The sequence below is a fragment of the Cajanus cajan genome, chromosome 11 (genome assembly GCF_000230855.2).
Source record: "Cajanus cajan strain Asha chromosome 11, NIPB_CcT2T_4, whole genome shotgun sequence".
NCBI lineage: Eukaryota > Viridiplantae > Streptophyta > Magnoliopsida > Fabales > Fabaceae > Cajanus > Cajanus cajan.
Window position 1 is genome coordinate 45,150,893 of NC_138527.1, and position 19,851 is coordinate 45,170,743.

Genomic DNA, 19,851 nt, shown 5'->3' on the forward strand with positions numbered 1-19,851 from the left:
GTCACCACTCAACTCCACAGAGTTAATTAAGCTAACCAGAGGAACAAGACTAGTCAATGTAACCATGTGCTTGGAACTTCTCACAGTTTTCTCCTTTATTTCACAACAACGAAGGGGAGAGAAAAAAATAGGATTAGACAATCATAACCAAAAGGGAAGCTAAATACAAAGCTTACAACTTTTGAACCGAAAGCAAAGTTCAACAAAAAACAATAACCAGAGTCATACAACTCATATAGTCATATCCATAATTCGCACCATTTGTTGGATGGTACTTCTGTCTCAGTTCAATAAAGTAGAATTGTCAACAGTAAAAAAAGAAAAAATCCCTCAGAGCTATGATAATCATAAAGTTGTGAAAATGAAATTTGCGTAACATGAGTAGAACTACCGGACAAACTACCAAAAACGACGACAAAACAACATAAATAAACATGCTATATTGCTATAAAAGAATCCATCCACATACATAAGCGGCCCCTACTTTCATGTGTTTTTGGCCTTTGCTTAGTTCAATTCATAAGCTAGGCTTAGTAATCGATTAGCACAACAAGGACTAGGATAGACAGATACTGGTATTAGATGCCACATATAGTAATCCAGCCTCTTCAACTAGGACAGGAGTTGATTTAATACTTTCAATATCGATTTATGTTAGTGTTGAAATGATATTTAGAACATGAAATAGTTTTTATTGTAGATTTTAAAAACACTGCGAATGTCATATCTATGGAAGAAAGAAAAAAATACCACATATGGTTAAGTTAATTCATGTGGTTGATTAGATGCTGATGTGTGTTGACATTATTAATTTGATATTAAATGCAAAGAGTAATGGCCCCTCCGACCACTCTCGTCTTATTTCCACATCCCCCATGTCCCTTAGAACATGGAGGAAATTATGGCACTCTTCCCTACTTCAATTCCCATTCTCTCTCTCTCTCTTATATCTCAAACACCATAAAAGCCCTCGTTGAACAACAGACACTTACTAGTTCTTGAAGCAATAACATAAAGTAAATAAACCAAGACTGGCTCTTTCATCATTGCACTCGAATCCAACCAAAACAAAACCACCCGTGCCTTCCATTATCCAAAGATTCTCTTCTCAGCTCCTTATAAGTTACAAGCATTCAAAGTGGGATAACATAACAATTAAGAAACCACTTATGGAAGTTGAATCGGTCAAGTGTGAGTGCTGTGGCCTCAAAGAAGATTGCACCCAAGAATATATCCGCGACGTGAAGGCTAAATTTGATGGAAAATGGTTATGTGGGTTGTGCTCAGAAGCAGTGAGAGACGAAGTTAACAGAGGAAAAAGGCCTTTTCCCATGGAAGAAGCTGTGAAGGCTCACATGTCATTCTGTGGTAAGATCAAATCCAACCCTGCGGTTAGAGTGGCTGATGGAATGAGGCAGATGCTGAGGAGAAGGTCAACTGACTTGTCTTCATCGTCAAACAAGTACAGTGCCAGGTCAAACAATTCCTCCACTTTCTCATTGCACTGATCAAAATGAACAACAAGCTGCGAACAGAACACGCCATCACTCTGTTTCTGTTTCGTTCGAAAGCTGAAATAAACTTTTTACATAGCTTTTTGTCTCTAAGTCTTGTACAGAGAGTGCTGCTGTTTCACATGAACAGTCTTTTACTTCTTTGTTTTCCTTTCAACAAAAACTATTTAATCCCAACTTTATGATGCATGAGATAGATCAGGAGAATCGTTACCTTCAAATATCTACTCATTTTCTTAATGGCTAATCTTATCAGATGACTAAACACCTCTAGTGAGATTTTCATTTCCAACTTTTTCTATTCACAGTACTCGAACCCGAAATCTAAAGAAATTTGACTCAATTCTACTCGGACTAACCATTTGTTATACTAGTTAACCTTTATCTTCTAAGACTTCTCCTTGTTCATACAATACAACGCTTTCTGCTTCAGATGAAAATTGTGTATCAATTTTAATGCTTCTGATTAAATGACTAGTCCCTTTGATAATTAAAGAAGTTGTCAATCTGTGGGTTATTTTTTACTTTGCTTTCAATTCTTTGTTTTCCTTCTAAGAAAGGGTATCATATTAATAGCCTCGAAATGATTCAATGAAAACAAAATTTTGGATCCGTTTTTCAAACCAAGAGATCACAAAGAAGCTAACGTACTTTGCAAGTCAAGAGATATTTGATGTTGTTAGATTTAATGTGCAGTTTTTGAGCACTTTTATCCATCTTGGTTTTACTAAATAATCTGGGACCACACTTTTAGTGCGACTGGTATTAGATTTCACTCAATAATATTCAATCAAAAAATTGTATAAAAGTTTGACGCCATCATTACTTGTCCATAAACTTATCAAAGCATTTGATTAATATATTAATAAAGAAACTCCTATGGTCAACTTCTCCCTCCATAATAGTTATATTTTTTTTTCCTTATAAATATAGGTTACACAGTATATTAAAACTGGCAGTTAAAAAACTAATTTTCTTGCAGAATATAATTTTTATTAACCAATTATTACTTTTAACATCACAGAAATTGATCGTAAAAAATAGCTCTTGTATTTTAAAGCAAACCTTATGATCATTGCACAAATAGGTTTGATCAGCGTAATACTAATACTGAGTAAACAAAATGTGAATTTTATCACTGCCCGGTGACCATAATGGAGAATGTCATCATCACAACTTGCCTTAAATAATGATTGTATGCCATTTTTCCTTTTTATCTTACATGTGGCTGACGATGGTTAACTTGAGTTTGAGGCATAGAATCTCCATAAAGCTCCATTAAACTAACAAAAATCAAGTGGCGAAGGCACTAATTCCATTTGTTGCAGCTAAAGATGGTTTATGAATTGTGCTCGATAAGGTACATAATTAGCATTAACATTTGTCTGAATTATGAAACCATGATATGCTGAATCGTAGCCGCCACTAGGGAACCGCGCATGGATTCCAATTCTTCAAGTGCATTGATTTTTCCGTAAGCAATAAGGTATAAACTATGAGGCCTGCCCTTCGAAGCAAAATTGTTTATGACAATGGAACACGAGTGATAGTGTGATACTGCTACCATTGGAAACTTTTTCAACATGCACATCTCTCTGTTTATGTAATCATCAATCAGGTTTGACATTTTTTTTCTCTTCTTTAGTCATGATTGATTTTAATATTTTTCTTTTTCAAAAGAAAATCCATAAATAATACAAAAATTTTAATTAGACAACCAACCCCACATGCTTGGAAAATTGGCGGCTTCTGTGTAATAATACGAACTTGCTTTGTATGGATGCTGTTTGTGATGTTGCTTCATTGCAGCATTACAAAGTATCCCTATAGAAACGGATCTCTCCATTGAAATTTAGTATGAGAAGGTAATCCATCATTGTTTCATCTTATCCATAATGACATTGCTCAAGATGGGCATGTCATTTGTAAAATTACAAGGTCAAATTTTTAACTATCAACATCCAAATGAATCTATGGTTCAACAAAACTAAAAATAATTATCAACTTTATAGTAGTGAACCTTTTCCTAACTCAAGTACATGCCATAACATCTATAGGACAGGCCCAGAAATAAGGATGTACCAGTGTATTCAATTACTAATAGAAATAATTTATCAATAGTCTCTACAAGAACGAATTGCACCATTATTATGGTGAAACCTAATCCTATCCCTCATAACAATCTCTACTTGGTACACCTTTGAGACCAATATCATAAAAGAATGACGCTCCTCACTTTAATTATTGTTATTGCACAAGTAGTACTACTATTAGTGTAGTAACTTAAAAACTACTTCAATTATTTCTATTCTTCCTACTCTTGCCTCAAAATGTGATCCAAAAGGTAAGGGATTAGGAACAACAACAAAATTGTTAACATGAAGAATTAACAACCTCTGTTCAATGGAACTAACCAATCAAATATGTTGTTGTTTATCTTGTGAGGGAAGTGAATGTTGTACACGAATCACTTTTTGAGAGTGGAAAATTATTCAAGCATTTAAGGAAGAAGGAACAGAAACTGGAAGGCAATCAAGAAAGAAAAAAAAAATCAATCCGATTTTGTTAATGAAAAAAATACATAATTTAATTTTTATTTTTTACAGTAAAACCCAAATTCTAAATTCAATCATTAATAAAGGGTAGCGTGAGTGCAAAAAACTAGTAATTCTGCTTCAGATGACTAGTTCAAGAAGGCTAGAAGAAAATTAAGGAAATAGAAAATCAGAACGATAAGTTTTTGTTGGGTAAAATACGTAATTCAGTGAGAACTTTTCTTTTTTCAATGAAAACAGGTTAATGAATTTCATAAGGGTAAGGCAAGTGAAAAAAGCCAGAGATCCTGTTTTAGAAGGTAAGTTAGGATATGTTTAGATAAATTATTTTGGAAGCATTTTTTAGAAGAGAATAAAAAAAAGTTTTTATAAGTTAAAATTAATTTTATGTACAAACTAATTTGTAAATTTTTAGAAATTTGAGAAGTTTTATAAATTAATTTATACACATTAATTTTAATTTTAATTTTATTCTCTTAAAAGTGATTTTAGATAAATTTATCTAACCGCGCCTTACAATAAAAGATGAAGATATGTTATAGCACACGTGTTCATGAATATGATTTGAGGAAAGTTAAAAAATTTCTCACTCACATTTCTCTTCATGCCCTCATTGGTTAAAAGAATTTCAATTTTAATAAGTTTTATCAAATTAAAAAATGTTTAAAAATGTATTTCTAACATTTATCTTTTAAGATTTTATTCTCGATGCAACAGGAAATTTACTTTGGAGAACGATGCTACTTTACTAACACTGTTTGCTGCTAAGTTTATCAGAGTGCAACTCATTCTTACAACTAACATTATTACAAAAGCAAAGACCAATCCTGCTTTCCTACACCTCTAAACTTATGCTTTGTTGATGGAAGAAATAAAGGAGATGAAAGAGAATAAATGATAATTAATTTGATAAAAAAAATAAATAAATAATAGTATGAAATTTGTAGTTGTTTGATAAAATGAAATTAAGTAAAAAATATATATATTTTTTTTTTGATATTTTAAGACTTTTTATATAATTAGGGAGTGTATTAAATTGAGATTTATAAGACTTTTTTTAGTAAAAACAATCTTGTTAATTTAAAAAAAATTGTAAATTTTAAAAAAATTTGTAAATTTTTTTAAAAGACTATAGAAATGTAATGACTTTTAAAAGATATTTAAAATAATATTTTAATCAAGATTTTGTAATATAAATTTTAATAGATTTATATTTTAAGAATTTATAAGATTTTATTAGATTTTAAAGGATAATATATTTTTTTTAAAATACAATACAATTAATAAATAAAAAATAGCATAAAAGACAAGGTTTGAATAACGAAAATAAAATCAATAAATCTTTTAATATTTTAATAAACAACCTTCAATGTATTTATATTTTCTTATTCATACTATTGAATTTGAACAATATGTTCAAATTTAGATATTAATTAATTAATAGAATTGTCAAAATATATTTTTAATGTATATTTAAAATTTTGATATTTTAATATTAAATTTTATTAAACATAAATACTATTAAAATTTAATAATTTAATAATATAGTATTAAATAATTTTAAATATTTAATAATTAAAAATAAATATTAATAAATTATACATCAATATTTATAGATAAAAATGTAACAAAAAATATTGATAAAGAAAAAAAAGATAAGAGAAAAAATAAAAAAGAAGAAAAAATAAGAGAATAAACAAGAAAAAATAAATCATGCAGAATAATCCGTTAAAATCTCTATGTTTGTTAATATTAATAGATTTTTCAAGTAAAATAAATCTTAATTAAATATCATTAGATTTTAATATATTCCTAAAAAATTATAATTATCTTAATTAAATATTACTAGATTTTGTGTATTTTTTAAAAATTATAATTATCTTCATTAAATATGATATGACTTTATTACATTAAAAAAAATTGTAATTGAATACTAAAACAAGAAGAAGAAAAAATCATTAAATGAAAATTAAACTTCAACAAAATTTAAACAATAATCTTCAATACATAGTAGTATCATAATGCATGTCAGAGAAAATATTATTAACATTTATCTGGTTAAAATTTATTGAAATTAGAAAAAATATTCACATGACATTTGAAAGAAAAAAAATCAACTTTTAACAAATTTTATCACATTAAAAAATGCTTAACAATGTATTTCTAACATTTATCTTTTAAAATTTAATTCTCAATGCAACAGAAAAATTACTTTTGAAATCGATGCTACTTTACCAATACTGTTTGCTATTTAGTTCAACAAAATGCAGCTCATTTTTACAGCTAACCAACCTAATAGGTAACATATTACAGCAGCAAAAACCAACCCTGCTTCCCTACACCAATCAACTTAATTTGTATGCGTAGACAAAATAATTATTGATTTTATAATCAAATGATTTATGTTTAAATAATTTTATTATAAAATCTAGTTAATACTTAAATTCAGTGTACTTTCTTTTTTTGTTAAATAAATTTGTAGTCTCTCAACTTTTTAAGAATTTGATTTATTTTCTACAATATAAATTAGTCTTTAAAATTAACTTTTTTCTATTAAGTGAAGATGTATACTTATAAATTATGGCTGACTTGACTAATTTCCATGTGACTAGTAAATAAATGTCACATCACATAATACATGTAATTTTTTTTATTCGCTCATGATAAGATATTTTTTGAAAATAAAAAATAATATTAAAACAACTCTTCACCCATATAATCATAAACGAATAATAAAATTAAATATGTCATATAATTTGATATTTATTAAATAATCATGAGTATAAATAGTCAAAATCATAATTTATTGACAAATATCATCGTTTAATAAATAAGACTTAATTTCAATAACCAATTTATGTGACATAAAATTGAAAAAATAAATAACAAAAGAAAGTTTAAAAGAGACTAAAAATTAAATTCTTAAAAGATTGAGATCAGAACTTATTTAACTATTTTTTATCTAATACAAAAATCACCTAAAATTAAGTCAACTCAATCAATTTTAAATTTATAATCAATTCTTCAATATGAAACAAAGAAGTAACATCTACCTAAATTATTTTAACAGATAATCCAACACGATTTTAAAGAATTCAAAGTGAAATGGTACATGCCTAGGAATACAGTTCAATGCTAAGACTGGAAAATTTATGAAAAAAATTCAAAATTGTCTCACAATCAGATAAGATTTGTCAATTTAATTGGTGATTTCCAAGCCAAAGTGTTCTCTTATAATATCATTGGATGTGCTGCCAAAACCATTGGCTACCTTTTTCATTACTTCAAATTTCTTCGTCTCCTGTTCTATCTGTTTCATTCTGTGACTTATGACATCTGAGCCAGATGAGTTTTGACATGCTAATTGATTCTTCTCACTCTCTAGTTGCCGATACAAATTTTGTATATAGGTCTTTTGTGTTTGAAGTGTTTCTTCTGCCAACTTATATTCAAGCTCCTGTGATTTTTTAAGATTCTGGAGAACCTGATCAAGGTCTAGAAAATCATAAGATTTCAATCCAGTCTTAACATTTAAAAAGCTCTCATTGCCCGTAACACCATTGTCATGATCTGATGATAAACAAATATAAAATATTTAATATACTACTGGAAAGCACCCAATAGTTGAATGTTCAAGATCATAAAGACAAAAATGATAAATAGTCATTATATTTCTAAAATCTTATAGAAAACAGAGTATAAAAATAGAAAAATAGATAATAGGAGATGATATTTACCTGCGCAAGTTACAAGACTCCCATCCTCCTTCCAGATATCTTCAACATTAGTCCCATATTGAAGCTGATGTAAACTATCAAATTGGTCAGAAACATTTCCAATTCGCGAGACAAGCAAGATGATTTTTATATTTATTTTGGAAAAAAATATTTGAAAATACCTTTGAGATGACCAATTCAATACCACGCAGCAGTTCCTTTGCCTTGGATTTTTCTGAACCGCGCAACAGACAAGCACATAGATTCAAAATCTTCTTTAGAATTTCATCATCTAAATTAGCAGCTTTACATGTTTGTAGAAGATTATTAACATGAGAAATCATATCAGTCCTCTTATCACAGCGCCGGCAATGGTACTGGGAGTCTAGTCCAATACTTCCTCCAACTTTTCCAGCCAAGAAACTACGAAGAGCGCATTCCAAGTGAGCAACATGACCACAAATTCCCGCACCAATCTTCTCTTGGCACTTGATATAAGTATAGCCACCATACACAGAAGAAACAGTTTTATTACAAAGAATGCAACAACAGTGACGACAAAATCCAGATTCATTGCAGCAGATCTCACAAAACATTAGTGATGAGTTTTCAACTTCTTCAAACTCTAGACTAGGACACTTGCTATTCTTTGCTTGACATTTGACAACATTAGGGTCGGACTCTTCAAGTGATATCTGTTGAAGAGGTACAGCAGCTATAGGCAATGCATTGTCTGTCATGTAGAACAAAATAGGTAGTTAAAACTAAATACTATATTGCAGTATAATGTTAAGTCTCTCATTGACCATTGGTGGCAAAAATGGCTAACTATTACATTAATAAAATTCATATAACTACTCATTATCATATCTAGAACTTTATTTACTCTTCAGTGTTTTGTAACCAGATTTCACCTCTCAGATTAAGTAAATTATTATCTATATGTGCTAGTCATCATAATAGTATGTAATTGAAATTAAAATAATAAATATGAAGTCAAATTGCAACTCAACTCAGTAGACTAGAGAGCTTAATTATCAGCATGAATCCAAAGAAGAAAATGATAAAAAATAAATAAATAAATAAATAAAAACAAAGGCGTATTAAATGAAAAAGTAAAATAGAAAATGGTTAGGAATAAGCGAGAGCAAAGAGGAACCGTTGGAGCGTAGTGCGGGGATCTTCCAAGAGAAGGAAGCGAAGAAGGCATCAACATCGGCGTCAGGGAAGTTGTTTTTGATGTAACGTTCAACGGCGAGCTTGCTGGCGAAGATGTGTTGCATGCGGAGTGACTTAGAGGCAGACTCTGGATTCTCTTTCTTCTTCTCCTTCAACCGTTCAGGCAAGTACAGATACCGATCTTGAAAGTGGGTACGATTGGCGACGATTCTCCGTCCAGTTCTCCATCCCCAAATATCCCCTTTCTGAGGCCAATTTTCAGGCGCGTATGGATATCCCATGCCGGATTCCTCCGGCGCCACCGGCCTCAGATTCCATGAATCGTACTCGCTGTTACTCTCCTCCATCTCAAACCCTAGGCTTTAGGGTTTGCGTTCCATCTAACTAATACAGAGAAAGAGAAGCGATAGCTATCTATCGGAATAGCACTGTTGTTGTCAACGCATTGGACAATCGCGATGGAGACGAATGAAATGAAGGATCCCACTTTTACTTTTTATTTCATTGGTCACGCTTTGCAATGCAATTCTGTGCTATTTTATTTAAATAATAAAAAATTATAATTATAATAAATTATAAAACAAACACAATATACCATTTATTATTTTATAAATGTCTTTGGTATACACAGGTTAAACATGCTGTAAATGTGGGTAACAAAATAATTGTCTCCAAATTAGTCATAATAGGAGAAGAATTAATTATTTATATATTACTAGTATAAAACTTTTTTATACTAATAATTAATTATATCTTTTAATTATATTATACAATAATATGATATAATTAAAAAATATAGTTAATTGTAGTATAAAAAATTTTTACATTAATAATATATAAATATTAACTCGTAATAAAAAAACACGAGTCCTAAATAAAAGGAATACACATTGAAGCAGAAGCCACGTCATGGTGCCCTTGAAGTATTAGGGTAGGCCTTCTCGCCTTGTTAATAAGATTTAAAGTTAAATCCATTATTTTTCTCTTTTAGTCTTTAAATCGCAGAGTTGTAAGAGATAGCTAATTTCTTGAGGAATTGTTAAACCCGTGAGTACTTCATTCTGCCATTCCATGAGATTATGTCTTATTTTAATATCATTTTTTAAATAAAAAAAAATCAAAAAATCAAGTCATGAATTATCACAAAGTCTAAAAGTGCATTTATGTTTTAAAACGTGATTGATTTGGTAAAAATAATAATCGCTTTAGTGATTCATTGAATACTCATTTCTTCTTTAATTTGTTTCGTATTAAAATTTAAAACATCAAACAAACCAGAACAAAGTAAGTACACCCTAAATCACTGTAGTCTGTAAATAAATTATTCTTTCACATAATAATACTATATTACGTTTTTCAGTTAAATATGTATAAACATTGCAATGGTGGATGCTTAAAAAACTAAGTTGATGATTCAATATCAGCTAGCTTGCAGTACCTTTAATATATTTTACAAAGAAATCATGTAAATGAAATCCCAATTTACAAATATCCATACCCATTAGTTTGAAATACAAGTGTACATTTATTATAGATTTCCTTTAAACACACATTCTCTGATTAATTATAAATAAATAAATAAATAAAATTCAGTGATTTTCATACCTTGTTTAATAACTCTTTTCTGATTTTTTAATAACTAATGAGTTTATTGATAACATCTTCTTATACTCTTTTCTGATATTTTTAGTAACTAATGAGTTTATTGATAGCATTCTCTTATAGATTATAAATGTAATACAGTATTTGTAAAGGTTTAGTTAAATATAAAGAATATATCATATATTAAGAAATAATTTTTCAGCAGTTTGTAGTTTATTATAAACAAATTCATTTAAAATATTATGTTCGAGATATTATGTATATTTTTTGTTTAAATATAATTTAACTTTTACAAAATAAGTGTGTTTTACTTTAGATTCCTATAAAAAAAAATTATCTATTTAAAATTTAAAATTTTCATTTTAATTCTTATTATTATTTAATTTATTTTTAATTATTTATGTATTAATTATAAGTTATATGGTCATTCTAAGCAATACTTATGACTGTCTGTGATTTTATATGCATGTAAAACTTATAATTTTTTTTATGAATCATTAAAATAAGTATTATATATATATACTTTAAAATAGGCACTAAAGATTAAAAAAAAATAGTGACTTTAAATTTTAAAAAATGAAATAGAAGAAAAATATTTTACAAAGACAAAAATAAAAATTTATTCATTTTATAGGGATTAAAAATAATGTTTACAAATTTTATATAGATAAAATATAAAAAAAAATAAAAAATTGCTGAGATCAAAATCAAAATTTGTTCATTTTATAAAGACTAAAAACATATTTAAATATGTATTTTTTTTATCTAAATAAATTATTAAACACCAAAAAAAATTCAAGAAGTTATTATTCAAAATAAAATAAAACATATAAAATATTATATTTTTTTGAAATATTTTATTAAACATTTTCATATAGAATATATATTTTATACATTAATATTTAAAAAGAAGAAGAAAAAAAATCTAACTCTATAGCATCAAAGATATGAATTTTTTTATTTGTATAAAAAAATTATAATAATGAAAATAAGACTCAAATTTAAAATATTATGTATATTACTATCCCAACCTATTATCATTAAATTAATTCTAATTTTATATGAGGTTATTATTGAGCGAATAAAATATATTAAATATTATAGTTTGTTTTTACTCAAAATATCATATTAAAATAGTTTATTTAAAATTTCCATATACCCTACATATTTTATATTTATTAACATTTAAAATACGATAAATAAAAATAGTTAATCTTTTTCTTTTAATAAATAGTTAATTTAACTGGAAGTATGTATTACGAGTCTACTTTTATAGTATATAAGCATGATAATATTGTGAGTGATTTCATATTTATATGATTTATAAAAATTAAAAATCTTTATATAAAAATTTACTATCAATAATTATAAATAATGGTAGGTGTTATGTTTAATGTAATTATTTTAAAATTTAATAAATTTATCTTATGCGACAATTTGCAACTAAATAACTATTAAAAACTTTTTACTCTGTTAATATAAAAATAATTTGAATGTATAAACTTTGGAATAATATATAAACAAATGCAAATTATTTAGTTAATACAAACTTTAGTATTTGTAGTGTTGTTTAACTTTTCAAATTGTCACTAATATTTAACTTATGTAAGTATTAGTTGATTTTTAATATAACATCTTCTTTACATATAAATTAGAATAGATATATTAAATGAGATTATTTTGTACCAGTTATTTATACATAGTTAATATATTTAAAAATACTTATTTGCTAAAAAAAAAATTGACGTACTCACAACTTGTAAGTTGTTTCACTGTCTTCTTGATCGAATTAATTAAGCTTAATCATCAAAAGGGACACAATGATTTAAACTTAATAATATTCACTTTGAATTCATATAATAACATGTCACAGGTCAATTTCACCAATTCAATGAACAAAAAAAATGTAGGGCAATTGATAAAAAAAATCTAACTATAAAATATATTTAAAAAAATTATTTAAAAGCCAATTTTTTATTATTATTAACTATATATAATAATAAATAAATAAAAAAAGATAAAATGAAACGAGATTTACTGAAGTGATGTGTTTGTTGCAAAGGGAACCTCCTGGCTACTTCAAAAGTGTAGCTCTTCATGGATAGCCAACAATGGTTCTGCTACCTATTTTGCATAATCAAGAAACATTAGCAAAATTCAAATGATGCTATGACAAAAAAAAGGCATGATTTTGTTACACAAAATTAGGCATTTGTTACACAAAATTAGGCATTTGTGATGTGGTTCAAAAGTATTAAACTCTTAAGAATGAAGTTTATTACTTGATAGTCATAGCTATCTTATCATTTCTCAAAAAAATAGGCACATATCATACTTGATACTAAGAATAAAGTTCAAAATTAGGTATTTGTGATGTGGCTCAAAAATAGCAAAAAAAACTCAAATATCATTTCTCAACTTTTTATTTAACAACTTAATAAGACTTGCTTAAAGACATATATGACACTTTAAACAAATTTTGTATATGTAGATGTCATCGAGAATGATAAAAAAAATGATTATATAAAATGTCATGATTTTACTATTTATTCTTTGAAGTTCCAGTTTTAAAAGAAAAATACATATTGCTAATATAATTAATATTTTCAGAAGGATAAGATCCCATGCAATTATAAAATCACTACACAAAATTCATTCTTAGATGTCATGCGTGACTTGTTCATATTTAATTCTTGTCGATAATCATAATGCGTTCACTAATGTGTAATTTTATCAATTCTTAAAATAGATGACAAGGAGTATAAGGTTTATTTACGATCATAAAATCAAGCGGATAGAAATATTAATAAACATTTAACATTTGGGTGCAGTTATAACCAAAAAGAATTTGTTTTAATCCTATTGTACTAGACAATTTATGTATTTGGAAAAACTTCAAAAACGTGAGAAACCAATTAATTGGTTAAAAAACGTGGAAGCCTTGTTACATGGATCTAGCATTGGGAAACACTAAAATGTTTCAAACATACACAATATAAAAGTCGAGTTGTGGAACATACAATTTGCACATATCGACCATGACAGTATAAGGGAAGAATGGAGAATCGATTGATAAGAAATACAAATAATTCCAAGTTCTAACTAATGCCAGTATGCCACATAAAGTTGTCCTCCTGATGGGAGATTTTACACTCTGATTCTTCTGAATTGGTGAATTTGCAAGGTAATTGAGTTGGTGTATTCCATGAGATGAGGGAGGAGACCAAGCATGATAACACATACAAGAAGTATCCACAACAATAATCCCAAATCAACTGGAATCTGGTTGTAGCAGCCGAGACACATGAGGTGACCAAAAACAAAGTTATACACAATCAAACAAAATAATTAACCAAAGAACTTTGTAGTAGGTACTTTAGGCAGAAAAAAAAAAGGAGAATATGGTTCATTCCTCAAGAGCCTTTTTTTTTCTCTGCATTTTTATGACTTGATTGAGAACCACCAACTTACAAATAAACCAAATGCACTGTGACCATAATGAATCTATCTCAGCTTCCCAGTCCCAGTTCACAAACAAACCAAAATAGCATATTAGAAAGAAAAGGCAGAAAATTATGGAATAGAAGAATGGGAATTATAGGTGAAATTAGGGGAAATCGAAAATAGAAAGGGGGGTTTGAAGGAGGAGGCTCAGATAGAGGTATTGTCTGGCAAGAGAGTGGGAAAGAGAGTGTGGCTGCGACCACATCACAGAGTCACCTCGCCATCACACCACTCTTCCACACTCGATGTCTGCTCCAATTGCATAAAACATCGTCACTGCCTCCTTATAAACCCACAGGAGGAGGAAGAAGAAGAATAACATGCCAGCCAAGATGATGGAGCAAAAGAGAGAGGATTGTATGCGTATTTATGTGTGTCTGTAGACTGTAGAGGTAGGAACCAGGAAGAATCATCGGCAATAGCAGAACCATCAACCATGCTATGCCTCATTGCATTGCATGCAAAAGGAAACAGAGGCTCAGCGAAAGAGAAAAGACACTCTGTCGGTGGCTGCGTAACATAACAGTATAACACCACGCCACCACACCCTCTCCTCTCCTCACATTAACATCCATCACCGCCTCAACCATTTTCATATATTCACCATGGAGTTATTGTTCAGCCACTAGTATCGACAGGGTCTGAAATATTAATTTAGCCAACCTCATTTGACTATTTTATTCATCATTATTTCATCTTATGCATCGTGACATTGCTCAAGATGGACATGGCATTTGTAAAATAACGAGGTCAAATTTTCAACGAATGACACTATCAACATCCAAATGAATCTATGGTAATTTTCAACAAAACTATAAATAATGATCAACTTTATAGTAGTGAACCTTGGCCAAGCTCAAGTACATGCCGTAACATCTATAGAGCAAGCCCAGAAATGAGCTTGTGCCAGTGTATTCAATTACTAATAGAAATAATTTACCAATAGTCTCTACAAGAACAAATTCCACCATTAAAATGGTGAAACCTAGTCCTATCCCTCATAACAATCTCTATTTGGTAAGCCTTCGAGACCAATTTCATAAAAGAATGGCAGTCCTCACATACTCTCAGATTTTTAACTATACGAATGCATGCTTCTTTTCTCTCACTAATTAGCCCATAGCACAGTGCTAATTTTTCACTATGCCAGAGAACTATTTCTTTTTTCTCTTCCTCCTCTAAATCAACCAAAATGCCTGAAGTACTGGGTGTGTAGCCAACCAGCTTTAGTTGACTGACTACCACATCCAACTTTTTATATATTTCATCTGATTGTTTATGATATCTATCTGCCATCATAAACACGTGCACCTCATTGTTCATTTCAATCCTACTAAATGCCTTCTCCTTTGAGATACCTTTATGTCTCATTAATTTCCTAACCAACCCAACCTCATCCCATCTTCTTTCTTTAGCATAAATGTTTGACAAGACCACAAGGGCTCCATCATGATCAGGCTCTAACTCGAGAAGCTGTTTGGCAGCAAATTCCCCTAACTCAACCTCACCGTGATTTTGACAAGCAGACATAAGGGATCCCCAAATGATTACATTTGGCGGGAAAGGCATCGTCTCAACAAGCTCCAAAGCTTTTCTCAAGAGATTGGCTCTGCAATAAAGGTCCACCATGCAGCCATAGTGCTCACGTTGGGGAGAAATGCCATGCTCATTGATCATGGAGGAAAAGAAATTCTGGCCCTCCTCAACCAAACCTGCATGACTGCAAGCATAAAGGACACCTATAAACGTAACCCCATTGGGCTCAATATTTTGTTCTTTCATCCTGTGGAAGAGATCAATGGCACTATCAGCATCCCCATGCATGGCAAAGGCATTGATCATACTGGACCAAGATATCACATTTTTTCTAGGCATATTCTCAAATACCTCTCTCGCTCTGGCCAAGTTCCCACATTTGGCATACATATCAATCAAGGCATTGTTGACAGATAGAGCTCTCCCAAACCCATTTTTATCAACATACATATGAATCCATTTCGCTTGAACAAGTGCACCAACATGAGCACAAGCAGAAATGACACTCAGCATCGTGATCTGATCAGGCACTATTCCCTGCCGTTGCATTTCATTGAACAACCGAATGGCCTCATCAGGCTCATCACTTTCAGCATAACCAGATATCATAGCACTCCAACACACCAAGTCCTTCTCAACCATCTGATCAAATACAAAGCGTGCATCTTGAACCATTCCAAGTTTCGCATACCCAGAAAGCATGGCAGTAGAAACAATCAAATGTTTCCCCGGAAGCTGATCGTAGACTTCCCTAGCCAAATCCATAGCACCACAATTCGCATACATGTTAACAAGAGCAGTCTGTAAATGATAATCAACATAAAGCCCATTATCCTTGATGAACTCATGAATTGCTTTGCCATAGCTTAGATTTCCAGCATGCCCACAAGCAGAAAGCACGGTACAAAGGACAATAGCATCAGGCTCCGTCCCAGAAGTCTTCATTTCTTCATAAAGCTTTAAAACATGGTCATAAAGACCACTCTGGGAATACCCATCAATCATAATATTCCAGGTAACGACATCCCGGTGCGACATTTTATCAAACACCAAACGGGCATCAACAATGCGTCCACATGCAGCATACATTGAAATCAAGGAGGATTGAATAAACGGGTCGGAATGAAAACCCAACTTGAAAGCGAGGCCGTGAATCTCCAAGCCCATATTCAAGTTGGAAAGTTTGGTGACAGCCTTCAACAGTGGGGGGAAAGTGAACTTGTGGAGAGGGTAGGCGTTTATTCTGAGGTGGCGATAGAGGAAGAGGGCGTTGTGGGGAGTGGGACCGCGAGAGAAGTGACGGAGGAGTTGGGTGGAGAAATGGGTGTGAGGGTTTGGAATGTGGGAGAAGAGGGAGAGAGCGTAGTCCAATGCTGAAGGAGAAGGAGAAGGGAGGGTGCAGCAACAAAGAACGAGTTCCAAAAGAAGGGTTTTTGAATTCTCCACATTGGAACGGAGGATTTGAGCGTGGACTTGCTTCACATGCCTAAGCGATTTGCATGATGACACCAAACCCTTCTCACTGGGAACCAACCTCATGCTCATGGCCATGGCCATGGCCATGGCGCAGACTCAGCAAATCGTTTCAACAATTTGAATTATCTCTGTTTTCTTCGGGAGTGATGGTCGGAACGTAACATGGAACTCAACTAGGACTTCCAGAAACCTTTAGTATGGATAAACTTTTTTTATTTTTTATTTTTAAATCAAATAACTCATAATTTAATTCTATATGTAACATTAAAAGACAAATAAAAAGAATCAGAAGTATTGATTAATTTAATTAGTCACATTAAATTTATCAATAATGTGCATTATTTTTATAAAAGTACTATAACTTTAGTTTTTAAAATTATAGATGGTCATTTACTTTCTACCATTTTTTCCTACATAAACAAATTTTATTTTTAAAATTAATTATCTCTCTACTTAATTGCTTCATCTAAGTAATTAATGGTTGAAGAAAGAATAATTAATTAAAAATATTTTAAAAAAATAATAATGAATACATCTAAAAATTAGAAAATGATATTACATGAACAATTCGAAAGCCCCAAATTTGTTCCTCCTTTACTCTTCATTTCTTCTTTCTTGGTTGAAACTGAATCCTTTTCTCCTCTCCTTCTTGTTTTCTGAAGATTGAACTGAGGAGAAGCTAGGTTTTGGTGCTAAAAAGCTTGAAGTTTGGGAGAAACTCGGAGTCGTGTGGAAGGTGCTAAGTAAAGGTGTGGATTGCTTGCTGGAGGTACTAATATTATTTTTCTTCTTCTTTCTCTTCCCCGAAACTCGGATTCTTCTTCTCCGAGGTAAGGGAAGCTAAGGGGTTTGCATGTGGTGTTTTTGATGGTTGTTGAGTTGCATGTTGTGTTGTGTGCTGAAAATTTATGATTTCTTATGCTGGATCTTTTTGAATTGGTGTTTGTAGATGAATTTGGTGCATTTGCATGTCAGGTTTTGAGTGACAATGCTGAAGAACAAGTGGTTTCTGTCATAAGCGACTGAGCCCTTTTAAAGGGCTGAGCCCTTTGAGGGCAGTGTGCAAGAAAGCACTCTCTAGAGGTAAAGGGCTGAGCCGTTGGAAACGACTGGGCTCCTTGGGAAACGGCTGAGCTCTTTAAAAGGGCTGAGCCCTTTCAAGGCCGCAAGCCAGGGGAGAATTCATGGAGGCAAAGCGCTGAGCGCTTTGAAGGCACTGAGCGCTTTTGTGCTTTTAGAAATTGACTTTGTGGTCTTCATGAAAGTTGTAGCCTTGGATCTTAGCTTTCCAATGGCGCTAGAATGACTCGAAAAAGAGTTCTAGAACTCCAAATTTGGATGTTTTAGTGAACAGGGGTCAAGTGTCAGTATTAGTTATAACTACTGCAGTTTTTGTAAGTTTTGACAAAGTAGATGATGGAGTTATGAATTGATGTCTTCATAAGAGTTGTAGGAAATCTTCTTATATTTCATATGAGATAAGTATGAGCATGAAAGGAGTAGTATAACTCCCGATATGCTAATTTATGTGAAGGTTGCCATTTTTACAATGAGTGATCACTAGTGCAAAAAGAGGCTTTTACGTCACCTAAATGACGTCGAAAAACGGCACCACCGACGTTATAAAAACACGGTGGCATGTACCGTAATTTTGGTAGATTATTTACGTCGGTCCTAACTGGGTCCGACGTAAATTTTAACATCTACGTCGACTACGTATTGTGTCCGACGTAGATATTAAAATTTACGTCGGACCCAATTAGGGCCGATGTAAATAACCCATTAAAAGAAAGTGCATGTGCGTGCAGTAGCTATAGATTTCAAAAATTCACCTCCCGCGCGCAAAGGCTGAAGTGGTAGGGCCTTCCTCTTCTCCTTTAGAGTTGCTTTTCAGGGATTCATTTCAAGTTTTTCCTTCTTCCTCTTCAACAACTTAGATTTCTTCCCCCGTGCTTCTCGTTCAGCTTGGAACCACGAAGTTTACATATTCGAGGTTAGGGGATCCTACTATCTTGTTTTTCTATGAGGTAGCATCTTCTTTCAAGTTTGTGTTTTCTGGGATGTTTTTTTTGTAATAATGTTTGTGCTGCATTTCGAGTTTTTGAAGCTGCAGAAGGAAGTGACCAAGTCCGGATTTGAAGCTGGGTCTATCAAGCAGAACGGGCCGTTCTCCAAGCAGAACGGACCATTCTGCTTGCATTCATTTTTCTTTATTTTATTTTATTTTTATGACTTTTTTACGTCAGACGTTGTCATGTCCGACATAAATTTACATCGGTTTTTGCGCCTCGACGTAAATTTACGTCTCTCGCTTACCGACGTAAAATGTGTATTGTGTACTAGTGGATTTGGATAAGTTGAAGGTTGTTTTGGGTGCGCAGGTTAAGTCATGATGTATATGTTGTGTAAGTTGGCATGATAGATGAGTTGTAAACATGATGGGCGAGTTGTATTATGTGTTGAATATGTTGTATGTTGTGAAGTTGTTTACAAGTTGTGTGTTGATCTATTATATGTTGAACAGATGATATTGTTGAAGCATGTTGAAATTAAGTGATTAAAGTTGTTTTATGTTATGTGTTGACTAATTATATTTTGTGAAATATGATGAGATGATATAGTTGAGAGTTGTGAAGTACATGATGATAACGTTGTGAGTTGTGAGAAGCATGATGTGAAGTGTGTAGATGTATTAAGACGATACAAAAGTTATTAGTAGATTGTGTTGCTAAGTTGTTAAATGAGAGTTGTATGTTGTACTATGTGTTG

At 31.2% G+C, this 19,851-nt stretch overlaps 3 protein-coding genes across 3 annotated transcripts; 1 reads left to right on the forward strand and 2 right to left on the reverse strand.

Moving 5' to 3' along the window:
- The first annotated feature begins 567 nt into the window (after positions 1–567).
- Positions 568–1,754, forward strand: LOC109810954 (uncharacterized). Its single transcript, XM_020374569.3, has one exon. The coding sequence runs from the start codon at positions 1,170–1,172 to the stop codon at positions 1,506–1,508; it is 339 nt and encodes a 112-aa protein (XP_020230158.1). The 5' UTR covers positions 568–1,169; the 3' UTR covers positions 1,509–1,754.
- Positions 1,755–7,099: 5,345 nt separating this feature from the next.
- On the reverse strand, positions 7,100–9,450 carry LOC109810973 (uncharacterized). The gene is made up of 4 exons (XM_020374592.3): positions 8,945–9,450; positions 7,968–8,518; positions 7,807–7,870; positions 7,100–7,639 (listed from the first exon to the last, which is right to left on the reverse strand). Exons 1-4 carry the CDS (start codon positions 9,309–9,311, stop codon positions 7,269–7,271), a joined length of 1,353 nt encoding a protein of 450 aa, XP_020230181.1. The 5' UTR covers positions 9,312–9,450; the 3' UTR covers positions 7,100–7,268.
- A 5,386-nt stretch (positions 9,451–14,836) lies between these two features.
- LOC109810919 (Pentatricopeptide repeat (PPR) superfamily protein) lies at positions 14,837–17,258 on the reverse strand. The gene has a single exon (XM_020374526.3). The coding sequence runs from the start codon at positions 17,167–17,169 to the stop codon at positions 15,007–15,009; it is 2,163 nt and encodes a 720-aa protein (XP_020230115.1). The 5' UTR covers positions 17,170–17,258; the 3' UTR covers positions 14,837–15,006.
- Positions 17,259–19,851: the final 2,593 nt, after the last annotated feature.

What these genes read in the sequence shown, in the direction of transcription:
- LOC109810973 (XM_020374592.3), bottom strand. Translation starts at nt 9,311, where the DNA reads ATGGAGGAGAGTAACAGCGAGTACGATTCATGGAATCTGAGGCCGGTG. An exon ending in CCCCGCACTACGCTCCAACG is followed by an intron (nt 8,519 to 8,944) that starts GTTCCTCTTTGC and finishes TCTACATGACAG; the next exon opens with ACAATGCATTGCCTATAGCT. An exon ending in TTGAATTGGTCATCTCAAAG is followed by an intron (nt 7,871 to 7,967) that starts GTATTTTCAAAT and finishes AGTTTACATCAG; the next exon opens with CTTCAATATGGGACTAATGT.
- LOC109810954 (XM_020374569.3), top strand. Translation starts at nt 1,170, where the DNA reads ATGGAAGTTGAATCGGTCAAGTGTGAGTGCTGTGGCCTCAAAGAAGAT.
- LOC109810919 (XM_020374526.3), bottom strand. Translation starts at nt 17,169, where the DNA reads ATGGCCATGGCCATGGCCATGAGCATGAGGTTGGTTCCCAGTGAGAAG.